Source organism: Tenrec ecaudatus, chromosome 10 (assembly GCF_050624435.1).
Source record: "Tenrec ecaudatus isolate mTenEca1 chromosome 10, mTenEca1.hap1, whole genome shotgun sequence".
Lineage (NCBI taxonomy): Eukaryota > Metazoa > Chordata > Mammalia > Afrosoricida > Tenrecidae > Tenrec > Tenrec ecaudatus.
Window position 1 is genome coordinate 20,527,165 of NC_134539.1, and position 15,399 is coordinate 20,542,563.

The 15,399-nt window shown below is 42.4% G+C and overlaps 1 protein-coding gene across 4 annotated transcripts in view; it reads left to right on the forward strand.

Moving 5' to 3' along the window:
• The window catches only part of FOCAD (focadhesin), a 288,437-nt gene that overhangs the window by 92,167 nt on the left and 180,871 nt on the right, over positions 1-15,399 (forward strand). For 3 of the 4 annotated variants that reach the window (XM_075559987.1, XM_075559989.1, XM_075559988.1), the window contains 2 exons: positions 1,752-2,009; positions 3,812-3,883. In XM_075559987.1, coding sequence (XP_075416102.1) covers positions 1,752-2,009; positions 3,812-3,883 — 330 coding nt within the window. The remainder of the gene's footprint in view (positions 1-1,751; positions 2,010-3,811; positions 3,884-15,399) is intronic. The other variant, XM_075559990.1, reaches the window with a different exon arrangement.

Here is a 15,399-nt window from a genome sequence, read left to right on the forward strand (position 1 = left end):
TCCATATCAACATGGAAGGTATACATTTATCTTAAAAACATATTTTGCCATTTACTTTCAAATATATTTTATTTCCACTTGTAAGGATATATGCCAGGGAATTCAAAACCTATGTCGACACAAAATACGTTACACGAATGCTTATTGCCACATTATTCTTAAGGAATGAAAATCAGAAACTACTGATCTTCTTCAGTTGATGCATAAACTCCGTGCCATGGAGTCAATTCTGAGGCTCGGGGACCTCGTGGGCAGAAGGAGATGTAAAGTTCTCCTGTGGAGCAGCGGGTGGGGCTGGACCACTGCCCCGTGGTTAGTAGCCCCGCGTAGAACCCACTGAGCCTCCAGGGTTCCTAACGGATGAGTGAACACGTGCCATGAAATCCCCTTTGGCAATAAAGACAGATGGAAATAGAGATATATGCTAGGACAGGGGTGAACTTTGAAAACCATTGTCAAGTGATAGAGAGCATTCAGCGTATGGTTGCTACTAGAGGGAGTTCTTTTGTATGGCTTCTTTTCAATGCTATGGCAATGCTCTAAAATAAAGTCATAGTGATAGTTAATGACTTTTATAATTATCCTGAAAGCCACTAAGTGATACCAGGGGACTTCAAAAATTTCGTGGAGAAATTGAATGGAAATCCCTTTATATACTTTAAAAGAGTGAGTTTCAAGGCATGTGAATTATATCTCAATACAGTTGTTATTTAAAATTTTTATGAAGCCCAAGGCTTACCTCTCCGTCTTGCAATAACATGGCTCTTATGCATATAAGCCGTCTTCAGTTGCGGTCAGGGCAGTTACAGTGTAGAGATTCTGAAATTGCCTTATAGCATGAGAAGGATTGAACATTTAGCAGGCGATGGCTCATGTCTCTTTGATGCCTGAGGCTCCCGCTAGCCATCTGTGCACACAGGCTAACTAAGTCCATTCACAGGGAGAGTTGTTCCTGCACCCAGCCCTCACTGCGCTGCGTTCTTCTCCGAGGAACCGTTCTTCAGGTGTATTTGAGCGTAGCATCTTCTCTGGGTATCATTTCTGTTTAGAGTGTGAGGCTATTATTGTGGACATTATTCAGAATTGTGAATGAATTCCCTCGGCACCAGCTGGACCAGCTCTACTCTGATCACACTTCGGCCTCTTGTAAGCACGAGTTGTCCGCAGTCCAAGCCTGCCATCTGCCATTGGCCCAGGGCTACCTCTTCACAAGGTCTTGAGCTGGGGACATACAAACCAGGGCACTTCTCCTTCCTTGAATGCTTCTTAGTGGAATGGAGTTTTCCCCCTTGTATCTTATATATTGATCTTTGTTTGGTTTGGTTTTTCTTTTAATACTCAAACTGGGCGAGAACGGTGACTCTGAGGGAAAGTTGTGGTGCATCGTTCTAGAGTTCCATCTAATTTTAGACCATTTCTATCACTCTGGAAAGAAACTAAATAGCATTAGCAGCCATTTATCATTATCTCCCTCCCCACCGCCCTGGTGAGCAATATTCAATTTCTGCTATCATTCTTGCCCATGTATGTAGTAGAAATCATACAATATGTGTTTTTGTAGCTGGCTTCTTTTCCCCGACCTCAAATGTGGTTAGATATGTTTTTGGCAAGGGTTGAAAGTTTCAATTTCATATTCATTTTGTTGTTGTTTAATTACATATAAGGAAATATAATATGAATGGTTGTATATCTGACAAATATGTTTCTCTCCTTTACTTACAACTTTCCCCTTTTTCATGTTTACTTTTCAGCTCCCCTACCAACTTGCGTTCCCGATTACCAGCATGCTCGGTTCAATCGTTACAGCCTGGAGGCTGCTTGAAGTAATGAGAGCAGAGGGTGCAGCCTGCGACTGGCTGGCGGCAGTGGAGTCGCTGCTTCCTCTCACGACAGCCATCCCTACACCTGTTCTCCTTTTGCTGGCTTATCTTCTTATCGAAGATGAAGGACCGAATCTTCGCCAGATCCTGAAGGTCACGACTGAACTTGCCCAGGCTGATCCATCTCAGGTAAAGCGAGAGAACAACGAGGCAGGAGTCCCTAGGCCATGCAGATGGTTAACGAGATTGGCTGCTAACCACAAGGGTCGGTCAGGGATTTCAGTTCACCCAGGGGTACCTTGGAAGAAAGGCCCATCAATTGATTCATGTCCACAAAAGCCTTACGCAAAGCCCCATGGAGCCCCGTTCAACTCTGACCCCCATGAGGTCACCAGAAGCTAGCACGGGCGCAACAGGAACTGGTCTTCATGGGGGAAAAGCTTGATTTTTGAATGTGTACAGTATTCTTACCTGGTGGGAGAGCCACGAGGATGAGTCAAAAAGTACCGTGACAGAAATGTTAGCAAACTTTCTTAAACAAAACTATCAAAATGTGGAGGAGCTGTGGTGGCGTAGTGGTTGTGAGTCGGGCTGCAATCCTTAAGGTCAGCGGTTCAAAACTACCAGCCACCTCTTGGGAGAACAACAGGCTTTCTACTCCAGTGAAGTTACCATCTCGGAGACACTCAGAGCAGTTCTACTCTGCCCTATAGGATCACTATGCGTCGGCATCATCTTGGAGGCTTTCTCAAAATGTGAAGCCGTTATTTCTCAACATGTCCTCTGTCCGGGTCTTTTGCCTTCTGAAGACGGTGTTTCTATCTCTCTGCCCCGTCCCCAAGGAATTCTTTTCAGTTCACGCCACATTGAAGTGCCATTCTGCCACCCTTGAGGGACTCAGATCACGTGGCTTTAACATCATCTTTGGGCGGTAGCTCAAAGATTAGTGAAAGGGCAAGGCTGCTTTCAGGTGTGTAGAGGCAATACCTACCCTCTGCTCAGGCAGGCGGATGAGCCCGGGGCCGCTGGGCCTTGCTGGTTGTGGCCCCTGGCCACCTGCTGCGTCCTTGATTTACCCCAGCATCCTCGTACACTCGAGTTTTTCATGAGTGCCTTGAAATGGGAAAGGTTGGAATTCCAAAAGTGACCTCCAGATTAATTTATTTATTTAGTAAAAGCTTATTTAAAAAGTAGTGGTTTAAATTGAAAATCAGTATGTTATTCTCTGCTAGAGATTATATATATATATATATATATATAAATTTAATTGGGGGCTCTTATAGCCCTTATAACAATCCATGCATCCATTGTGTAGTAGTAGCAAACACATTTGTACATATGTTGCCATCATTGTTTTCTGCTGGATATTTTCAAGTTACGTTTGAAAGAAATGAGAAAAATCATCTGGTATAATTGTGTTATCAAGATCAATGGCATGTTGAAGCATTGAAATATAGCTAACAAAATTCTTGTTTATTCAAAAGTGACATTTGTAAGAACTTAGAAGGAATGTTATTGAAGTCTTTGGAAAGGACAAAAGAGATGTCTTAGAAGTAAAAGATATCTTTTTGTCTCCTTTTTCTATTAAATGTCCATGTCATACTATGTGACTAGCTTTTAGCTGTAAACTGAAATAGCCAGTAAGAGAGAACTGGATTTTTTGAAAAAGTAACCTTTCTTCTTGTGGATAAAGGCTTAGGGTAGATTCATTGAAGTGAATCAGGATTGTAATCTATTACTGGTGGAATAATTTTATTCCTTGAATTATGTGGGTTTGCTAATTTCATGCGCGGTTTTCTTCCTCACCGTGTAAAAAGAAGGGCAACCATCAGCTGAAATGGAAGTGAGAGTGAGAGCATGTTTCAGAATACTCGTCAGCAGGGCAAGAGTCCTGGTGGCATTGGTTATTTGTTCAAATCCACCAGCCGCTCTGAGGGAGAAGGGGACTGTCTGCTCCCTTCGATATTTACAGCCTCCAAAAATTCCTCTAGGGTCACTATGACTTGGAATCGACTTCATCGTGGATTTGGTTTTGTTGGAGTCAGTTGAGGCTAAATAAACAGGTAAGTTTAGGAATCTGGAGACTGTCTTTTACCTGTTTTGGTGGTCACTTGACCTCCGGTATAGAATCCACCCACGTATATCATGTGTTTATTACTGACATCTTATAGTAGTCCTGTTGGAGGACCTATGAGCTTTCATTTAAAAGTTGGAAATGTCATAAAAAGATTTGCATACAGAAAGTATAGATGAGCATTATTGCGACTGTTTTTGGTTCTACTTGATATTAGAGATAGTTTCAGTGTTGGTGAGCACTGGTGGGTCAGGTCTGACCCATATTGACCCTGCATGTAACAGAACAAAGCACTTCCCAGCCCTGTGCCATCTGCACAATTGTTGATGTACCAGAGTCCATTCTTGCAGCCACTGTGTCGTCCATCTCATCAATTTCAATGTCCTTCTCCTTTATCAATCATGGTGTCTTTTTCCAGGGGCTGCTCTCTCCTGATAACACGTCTAAAGTACATGAGACGAAGTCTCACCATTTTGGCTTCTAAGAAACATTCTGGCTGTACTTCTTCCAAGACAGGTTGTTTGTTTTTCTGGCCATCTACATGCTTTCAATATTCTTTGCCAGCACCATCATTCAAAGGCATCAATTCTTCTGTGGTTTTCTTTATTCATTTCTCTCATTGGTCCCTCTATAGCTCTCATTTTCTACAGGCTTAGTACATTTGGGACTAAACTATGAAAACTATGAGGCTCAAGAATCTGAAGGGAATCTTGACTTTGTGATTAAGTATTGTCATAGAAGGGTGGGAATTAGCCAAAATCATGACAAGAAGTTCACATTTGAAAAATATGTGTTTTATGTGGCAAGACGCTCCATTTGTTAATATCGAGAAATCCCATCAGCAGTTCTGAGAATGCTGATAGTCTTCTGACCCAGATACCGTGAGACTTACTTTGCAGAATATTCAGGATCAGGTCTGTCAGTGCCCACTAAAGATCCCTGCCTTTTGTGTTCTTGGAAACGATGTGCTGGCTTCTTCTGGAGGGAGACCATGGAGGTCCAGGACATTCTTGTGGACAGCTTGAGAGTTTTAAACACTTTGGTTTAGTAAAAAGAGGTTTTAGGTTATAGATAGTCTGTGCTTATAATAAATGGGGACTCAGTCTATTTCTTGAATTTGTATTTTCTTTGACAATAGTGGTTCCTGTGCGTTAGTTATGTTTAAATAACAATTCATGCCTTTCTGCATTATGAGTAAGGGTGGTCCCCTCCTATTGTAATATATGTTGTCACGACAGTTGGAGCACTGCCTTCAGGGCTTGAGCACAATAACGTCCAGTTGGCCTTGTCCTTCCCTCTTCAGAGAGCAGCTTCCTGCCTCTGTGATTTTGTAGGACCGCCCACCTCTGATGGGGAATCGGTGCTATGAATGCTCAGCACCGGCTCAACTGAGTTTGCTAAGGGACTCTGTGCCTCCTAGGCCTAAACGAGGACCTTTTCTGAACTTTACTTTATGACTCTTTTAAGAGTAAAAGGAGTCCGAGTGTAAGAGTAGTCAAATTCTCAGCTGCTGACCCAAAGGTCAGCAGTTCAAACTCACCAGCCACCCAGGCGAGAAAGATGTGGCAATTTGCTTGCATAAAGATTAAAGTTTTGGAAACCCTATCTGCTTCAGTCAAGACATATGGTCTCAGAGACTCTATAGAGCAGCTCTGAGGCAGAATGGACTCAACGGCAGTGGGTTTGGTTTTTAAGTCTGAATCTTTATGGAAACAGAATTCTATCTCTTTTTCCCACAAACCTCAGACCTGCAGGTCAATAGCTAAACTTTTAACCAATACACCACCAGGGTAAGAATCTTAGAGTTGTTTGTGTTGAAATTTATACACATAAATCTTTCTCATTGAATCCTAAAGTTGCTGGTGTTACACTTTCTCCATGCAAACCATTATAACCCAAGAACAGGAGGCATTGGCAGAAGCTGTTTTTCCCATCGCCTGGCAATACCGCGAAAGCATCAATGGCAGGACATAATACATACTTCATAGTAAGTAAGAGTAGGTAAAAATGTACTGCTGATAAAATTCCTGGATGAAACATATAACTTTCCTCTAGTTCTTAAATGCTTCCACACTCCCCCCCCCCCCCCACTATCATGATCCCAATTCTACCTTACAAATCTGGCATCTGGCTAGACCAGAGGTTGTACACTGGTACAGATAGCAACTAGAAACACAGGGAATCCAGGACAGATGACTCCTTCAGGACCAGTGGTGAGAGTGGTGATGCCTGGAGGATGGAGGGAAGGTGAGGTGGAAAGGGGGAACCAATTATAAAGATCTACGTATAGCCTCTTCCCTGAGGGATGGACAGCAGAGGAGGGTGGGGGGAGATTTCTGACAGTGTAACATATGACAAAATAATAATAATTTATGAATTATGAAGGGTTCATGAGGTAGGGGGGAGATGGGAGGGGGGAAATGAGCAGCCGATATTAAGGGCTCAAGTAGAAGGCAAATGTTTTGAGAACGATGATGGCAACAAATGTACATACGTGTTTCACACAATGGCCGTATGTATGGATTGTGAGAAGAATTATACGAGCCCCAATATAATAACTTTTAAAAATTCCTGTGCATGCATGCTTGAGTTTATTCCAGTGAAAATACGCTTATAGGTGTCATGGCAATAGCTTCAGACAAGTTCTCTCCCTAATACACTTGTCTTAGTCTGTGAGCGTGCCTTCAAAAAAAGGTGCTATGGATGAAAATAATATTGAGACAATGGCGAATTAAAGATTTTAACAAAAAATTTAAGTGAAGGTTTTCCTAAACCAATGCAGCTCTGCTGGAATGCCGTCCTGCATAAAGCTGTTAGTGGATTGGGATTGCTGTTCCACACAGAGCAACAGTTTTAGGAAAATCAAGTGTTTGAAAGAAGGTTGAGAAGACGTCAACGATGAGCCAAGAAAGAGATGACTGCCACCCTCAGTGAATGGGAAACAGTGGCATTCGTCCAGAGAGTGGTAGAAGACAGCTGTAGACTCACCACTGGTGGGATGATAGTCACTGAAGTTGGGGTCTCACATGGTTTAGCATTTTCAATTGTAAACAAACATCTTTGCCTCATCAAGTTTTCAACTCAGCGGTTGCTAAAAAGAATTGCTTGAAAAGACTCACTAGCTCAAAGAACTGATCTTTCCATCAGGCTACAAGCAAGATCAAAGCTAGTGCGTTGATTCGGAGGATGAGTCTTGGATTTACCAATAAGATCCAGAAACCAAGATCCAGTTTAAACAGTGACTTTCAAGGGAATCTGCTGGGCCAGTTGAGTTGAAAACAGAGAGGTTAGCTTAGAAGGCTATGGCACCTATTTTGGGGACTCCAAATTGATAATCTTGATAGATTTTCTGATAGGACACAGGAGAATCATGAGGGCTTATTATAAAGAAGTCCCCCCCCCCAAAAAAAAGAAAATGAACAGCTACACTGGTGAAAAAAAAGGCCAGGAAAATTGCACCATGGACTTGTTCCCCATCACTATAGTGCACCTGTTTATTCTGTCAGGGTGCAAGGGCCATTTGATGGGAATTTCACTGAGAAACCTTCTCCAATCCATTCTACTACCTTGATCTTGCCCCTTCAGAATTCTTCAAGAACATTTAAAAGGAACATTTAGAGTCTCTTTAGGGTGCCCAACCGGGTCTTGAGATGATGGAAATGAAAGAAAATGAAACTCTTTGGGGAAGTGTTAGCTGGGAGCGCCACCTTGACGTGCCCAGGCACAACCGCCTTACACATTGACATTTATAAATGTTTCTCTGTTTTGTAGTATTTGTATAACCTGCCCATTTATGTGTGTGTGTGTGTTACTAGATTTGTGGGAAAATTCTATCATTTTATTTATTTAATCATTTTATTGGGGGTTCATACGACTCATATCACAATCCATACTTACATCCATTGTGTGTCAAGCACATTTGTACATTTGTTGCCCTCATTAGTCTCAAAGCATTTGCTTTCTACTTGAGCCCTTGGTATCAGCTCCTCATTTTTTCCCCTTCCCTCCCTAGTCCCCCCTCCTGCATGAACTCTTGATAATTTATAAATTATTATTTTGTCATATCTTATACTGTCCGATATCTCCCTTCACGTACCTTTCTGTTGTCCATCCCCCAGGTAGGGGGTTGTATGTAGATCCTTGTAATCGGTTCCTTTTTTCTTCTCCATCTTTCATCCACCTCCGGTATCGCCACTCTCACCACTGGTCTGTAAGATATCATCGGTCCTGGGTTCCCTGTGTTTCTGGTTCTTATCTGTACCAGTGTACATTCTCTGGTCTACGTGGATTTGTAAGGTAGTATTGGGATCATGATAATCAGGTGTCAGGAAGCATTTAGGAACTAGAGGAAGGTTGTATGTTTCATCGTTGCTGCATCACACCCTGAGTGGCTCATCTCATCTCCTTCCCATGACCCTTTTGTAAGGGAATGTCCAATTGCCTACAGATGGGCTTTGGGTCCTCAATCTGCACTCCCCCTCATTTAAAATGATATGATTTTTTTTGATGCCTGATATCTCATTCCTTCGACACCTTGTGATCACACAGGCTGGTGTGCTTCTTCCATGTGGGCTTTGTTGCTTCTCAGCTAGATGGCTGCTTGTTTATCTTCAAGCCTTTAAGACCACAGATGCTATATCTTTTGATGGCCAGACACCATCACCTTTCTTCACCACATTTGCTTATGCACCTGCTTTGTCTTTAGTGATCATGTTGGGAAGGTGTGCATCATGGAATGCCAATTTAATAGAACAAAGTGTTCTTGCATTGAGGGAGTACTTGAGTGGAAACCCAATGTCCATCTGCTGCCGTAATATTAAACCTATAAATATGTGCACTTAGATCTATTTCCCCATCATCATATATAAATTTATTTACATACATACATGCCTGTATTTAGACCACTATAAATGCCCTTTGTCTCCTATTTCTTTCCTATCTTTCCTTGTACGTCCCTCTTGTCCCACTAGCATGCTTAGCCTTCATTTGGGTTTCAGTAATTTCTCTTGGTTACATTGCTCTTGATCAATGTGCCAGGCTTCTCATACCCTCCTTGCCACTGATTTTGGATTGTTTGTTGTTCCTTTGTGCCTGGGTTGGTCAACACCACCTCCTTTCCCTCATCTCCCGCTTTCCCATGTCACCCCGGAACCATTGTTCCTGTTGTTTTCACCTCCAGACTGTTCATCTGGCCTATCTTAACTTGATAGACCTGCAGAGATAATAATATGCACACAAAAAAGCAAGACATAGGAAAACCAAAACAAAATAAGACAATAACAAAACAAGACAAGACAAAAAATAAATAGATTAAAAAAGAAAAACCTCTAAATAGCTCAAGGTCTGTTTGTTGACCTCTAGGAGTGTCTTGCAGTTGAGTGTCATGGTGTGCCACACCCTGGCCCTAAAGTCTATGCTTTTGCATTCCCTTGGGACGTCCCTCTGTTTTTGCCTCGGTGTGGTGAGGTCAGACGAGACCAATCCCGATACTGTGTCTCCAGTGTTACCCCCAGTAGGGCAATGGGTCAGTGAGGAACATCATGTCTCATAGTGGGGCCAGCCATCTGGGTGACTCTGTGCATTGGCTGTTCTGAGCAGGGATATCGTCCTCTAGGCTTGGTGGGCCAGGATGTACTCCACTCTCTTTTCCGTCCCCTTCATTTGCTCCCGTGTGCTATGATCAGACATGTCCCTCTCCCCCAGCTGCAGCTTCAGTGCTGTCCTCGAAAGTTAATTCTTCTGGGACAGGGGAGGGGTGGCTGTCCACATAGCTGGGAATGGCCCAGGCCCTCAGACCCCTGCACTGGCTCCCCTGTCCAGGCCTGCGTGCTGCGTCCACATCTCAGAACGCCGGATTGATGTCTGGTCCTTCTTTCCCTGTGGGGATATGAACAACACCCTCCCCTTGGGTGGGTTTATTGTTCTAATTTTAAAATTTCCCCAAGTTTTTGAAGCCCCCGTGTGTGTGTGTGTGTGTGTGTGTGTGTGTGTGTGAGCGTGCGAACGTGCATGGATACACACATATATAGAGAAAGAGAGGAGTGGACCTGACAAAAAGTTATCTTCTCTTTGGGATATATCAAGGTTACCTGTTAGTGATTTTAAAACTAGGTAAAATGTGTTTCTTCTTATATATTTACTTATCTTATTAAGCATGTATTACAAAATCAGACATCTAAGCATCTGAGCTATGTATTAGCTACAAATATTAGTAATGTTTAGATTGTCTGGGCTGGTTTAAAATCCAATGTTGTAATTAGTTTCACAACTTCAATAACCTAACTACTGTGGAAAAGCATGTCGTTGTCTTCTTGACTGATTTTGAAAATGGAATGTGTACCTAATTTCTCCAGTCATCAAAGTTAGCAAAGTCTGACTTTGGAGAAGATGCTTAAAGTGTACTGATAAACTTACTAAGTCAAGTTTGGTGAAATGCAGCGTCTCAGCCTCTGGCACTCGTCTCTTTTGTAGAAGGAGGGTAGTGTTTTCGTTTTGTTCATACAACTTTAAGGTCTTTTCTTTCTTTTTTACATTTTGGTTGTTAAATCTGGCAAAGGTTTTACTTAATTCTAACAGTTACTATCTTGGATAATTTTGTTTTATATTTTATGATGTTCTCAGAGCCTAATTATTTCCATTTGTTAAAGTGTACACGTCTTTTTGGCTCATTTGAAATCATTTATGTGACAAGATTTATGGCCCATGACTTGCGGTCTTTTAAAAGTCCCATGTTATCAAATAGCAAAAAGTTGACTTTCAGGGCACAGTCCTGTGCTAGCTGTCCTCAGGGTCATAAGCCATATTTTAACATGGAAAATGAATAGGAAATGTGTGCAATGTAATGGTCTGTAAGTTACTACTGTGAGAAAAGGGGAAATAAATTCTGTGAAAGAGAACTCACACAAAGAAGCCGTGGGTGCTGCACTCTGCTCTATTGTTACTGCGTTCTATGAACCGCCACCCCCTGAAGCCCTCTTCTTCTTGTGTTCTTCACACGGAGAAAGAAGCCAGAATGTACAGTACTTTCATTAAAACACTTTAAGGGTGAGAAATGCTATACCGTTTTCTTGTAGCCATAATATAGGCAGTGTGCACATCAACATTGGAATGTTCCCGGCAGCATGTAGCAAATTAGAAAAAGAGACTGAAGTAAAAGGTCATGCTATACGTACTCCATCTCGTGGCAGTGTGCTTGTTCAATGCTTATAAGCCCTCACTAGATCTATGTAGGAAGAGGTTCTTTGAAATGGCCTTTAAGCCACTTTACGTTTTCTTGGTGGAGTGTACAAGGCCTAGGATCTTATGCTCAACAGATTGGTGCCAATTTCTTGTCTTTCCTGGTTAGGATTTTTGGGCTGAGTTACTTCTCAGGAGTCTAGAGATGATAAATTGCTAAACATTCTTATTGAAGGGATGAATTGATTATGGCTTTCCTGTCAACCACATGACACTGTGATAGTCACTAGCTTACTAACATGCTGACACAAAGCCATTTGTCTTCGTGTGTCAGTGACCACTGAGCATCAGAGAGGATAGAGACGGAGTTTGCTGAGGATGGGCTGCAGAACTGCATTCATGACTTGCTAGCAGGTGGCAGTCCCATTGCCTTCTCCGTATAACCGAGTCAGGGGACTTCCTTTGGGGGATGGGCTTCTACTGTAGGTGAAAAGCACTGAGAGGGGACTCAAAGCAGGCTTGGTAGTAACTTTTTGTTTTCATATCAGACACAAGCAATTCTCCCCGTGAAAACGCCCGGAAGTTGACTCGGAATAAATCAGAACTTTTGTTTAATCAGTTGGCAGGTGAGGGGAGTGGATCTTGGAGACCCCTGCCTTCTTGCCCCTGGGCTGGTGCCCTGCTGGAAATCTGCCAGCCGAGACGTCTTCAGCCGCTCCACAGCCAGCTGTTCCAATCAGAGAAGTCTTACTTAAGAAAGTGCATCTTTACATTTACAGAAGTAACCCATGCCAGCTCCCTATAACCAGCTTGGCCCCAAATCATAAATATAAGTGGATAATCAAAGGTCATCAAACATTTGTGAGAAATTAACAGCATGACTAACCAGAGCATCTGTCTCCATAAGAAAAAAAAAACTCGGGGGGCAGAAGATAAATTCCAAGCAATCTGAGTCCTAGGAGATGTTAGAAAGATATTACACGATGTATGTTTTTACAGTGTGTGAAAGACAGTACTGTGAGAAAAAGGAAATTTGAGAATGAGAGATTTTGGAAATCAGAATGTGGTTCCACAATTCTCCATGGAGGCTTAATTAGTGATTTGTAAATATTCCAGAATACTGAGCGATGAGAGGACCACTTTTTTTGGTTTTCAATTAAGACATTGAAAGTCAATCTTAGAGTTCCTGTGTCTTTCTAATAGGCCTTACAGTAGGCATTCCCATTGGAGGAAACAAAGGCGGGAGACTTGACAGCACACCATTTCTTTGAGAGAGAAAGACACGACTCTGGATTGTTTGGACCCTCTGAGTGTGAAGCTCCACAAATGACCACAGGTCCATTCTTCACACAGCCTCAGAATTCCAAGGATCAAAAGAAACTTCCAAGATGTTAGCAATGAGTAAGAAAAGAAAAACTCACCTAAAATCAGACTGGTGTCAGACTTCTCACCAACAACACACAAGACACATGAAATATATTCGAATGTCACCTTCCAGTATCGTGGGCCTCTCATTCTACCTGTTATGAGCGATGGTAAAAAATGGAGACTTATTCAGATATGCAGGGACTCCGGACCATTCCCTTTTGTGTTCATGGAGGGAAACCCACAGAAAATAAACTCAAACTTCTCAGGGATGTGCTCTAGCCGAACCAAAAATACATCTAAGAAAAGATAGCAAAGAAATGTTCAAAGTTGATGTTTTTAAATCTCCTAAATCTTAAAAAAAAAATTTTTTTTTTTACAAACCCTTGTGTCGAGGGCTGATTTTCAATAGATCGCAGCGACGGAGCTGCTCTGCTACGTACGAAACCCCGACCCAGAAGCAGGTCATCTACGAATGGCTTAGCACCAGGCTCCCCACGAACGTGCGGTGCTTGACGGACGAGGGGGCGGCCGCCTTTCCGGCCGCGCCTCGTTTTTCGGGACAAGGGGCACTCCGCACCGGACCCCGGTCCCAACGCGCGGCGGGGGCACGCGCGCTGCCAGCCGAGACGGACGCGCGCGCGGCCTGAAATCTCCTAAATCTTATGGGTATTATGAAATATTCATTTATGTAAAATTTCTGAATACCTCCCTACATCCAAAATGTATCCCAAATATAACATGGGGAGTGGCGAGGTGAGTGGCGGGAGTGCAGTTGTGTGAAGAGTGAGCCACAGTAAGACTGCCGTTTGTTTGAAAACTAGAAAAACAAGCATAAGTCTAAACCCTTATTAGTAACAAGTACTTGATGCATAATTTACAAGTAATTAGTATAACAAAAGAAAGCCTAAAATGGATGGTAAATATTAACATGTAAGGATGATAGGAAGAATTTTGGATATATCAGCCATCATAATTATTGCAAATAAACCGAGTTCTTGCTATTGGGTAAGTGTTGGAGTGCTAACCTCAAGGTTGATAGTTCAAACTCACCAGCTGCTCTCTGGGAGAAAGAGGAGACTGTTTGCTCTTATAAGATTTAACTCTGTTGTGGGTCACTTTGGGTCAGAATGAACTCTCTATGGTGGGTTTTGGGGGTTTATCCCAATAAAGGTCCATGTTGGACCTTTAAAAACTGTTGGATCTGTTAAAACAAAACTCAATTCTGCAATTTTCTCCAGGGGAAAACCTTAAAGCAAAAGATAAGTCAAAACTGAAAGACATAAGACTTGGTTACGGTATCATTAAAAGTCGCCGATATAGAATTCCAGGAGAAAATGCCTGGCATGGGGCAAAGAGGATTATTTCAGACTGATATTAGGATTCCAAGTCAGGTGTCATTTACAGGCAGCCTCATTAAAGTTAGAAATAAGAAAAATATATTTTGCACGAATTTTACTATTGACTAGCTGGGTAGTAATTACGACTTGGAGACTTTTGTTATTTGGAGGTTCTGGTCATTATTAAATTCTAAAAGGGGAAATAAAAGTTATATATGTAAAGGCTTCAAAGAGCTCATAGAAAATGAAATTAAGAAATAATAGAACTTGCCTCTGAAGTTTTTGAAGCCCCCTGTACATATCATAATGGAAAATCTCAAAGCCCTTTTTTTTCTGATTTTAAGTTAGTAAATGTAAGAGTGTTTACTAAAAGGCTCTTACGTTAAGAATGGATAATAGAGTTCAATAATTGGCCAGATGTTAAATCTGAATCTGAACCAAAACCAAACCAAATTTGCTGCTATCAAGTTGATTCCAACGCAAAGTGATCCTGTAGGACAGTGGTCCCCAACTTTCATAAAAGCGTGACCCTTTAAGACAGTTTCTTCATGTGGTGGTGACCCCCCCCCATAAAATTATGTTCGTCGCTACTTCATAACTGTCCTTTTGCTACTGTTAGGAATTGGGCGACCCCTGCGAAAGGGTCATTCGACCCCCAAAGGGGTTACGACCCAGAGGTTGAGATCTGCTGCTGTTGGCAGGGTAGAACTGCCCCCGAGGGTTTCGCAGACTAATTCCGTAAGGGAGCAGAAAGCCCCATCTCTGCCCATGGTGTGATTTGGGGTTTCAAATTGCTGGCCTTGCCGTTAGCAGGCCAATGTGTAACTACAATGATGAAAATGAACTGATTTCTTATGGGAGAGATCTCATTTACAAATAGTAAAGAAGCATAAAGGATCTTAAAATACAAAATTCTCTTTGATATCACTTTTTTAAAAACAATTTATTAGGGGCTCATACAACTCTTATCACAGTCCATACATATACATACATCAATTGTATAAAGCACATCTGTACATTCTTTGCCCTAATCATTTTCTTTTTTTTCCTCCTCTTTTCTTTTTTTACATTTTATTAGGGACTCATACAACTCTTATCACAATCCATACATAAACATACATCATTTGTATAAAGCACATCCATACATTCCCTGCCCCAATCATTCTCAAAGCATTTGCTCTCCACTTAAGCCCTTTGCATCAGGTCCTCTTTTTTTTCCCCCTCCCTCCCCGCTCCCCCCTCCCTCATGTGCCCTTGGTAATTTATACATCGTTATTTTGTCATATCTTGCCCTATCCGGAGTTTCCCTTCCCCCCCTTCTCTGCTGTCCCTCTCCCAGGGAGGAGGTCGCATGTGGATCCTTGTAATCAGTTCCCCCTTTCCAACCCACTCACCCTCCACTCTCCCAGCATCGCCCCTCGCACCCTTGGTCCTGAAGGTACCATCCACCCTGGATTCCCTGTGCCTCCAGCCCTCATATGTACCAGTGTACAACCTCTGTCCTATCCAGCCCTGCAAGGTATAATTCGGATCATGGTAGTTGGGGGGAGGAAGCATCCAGGATCTGGGGGAAAGCTGTGTTCTTCATCGGTACTACCTCGCACCCTGATTGACCTATCTCCTC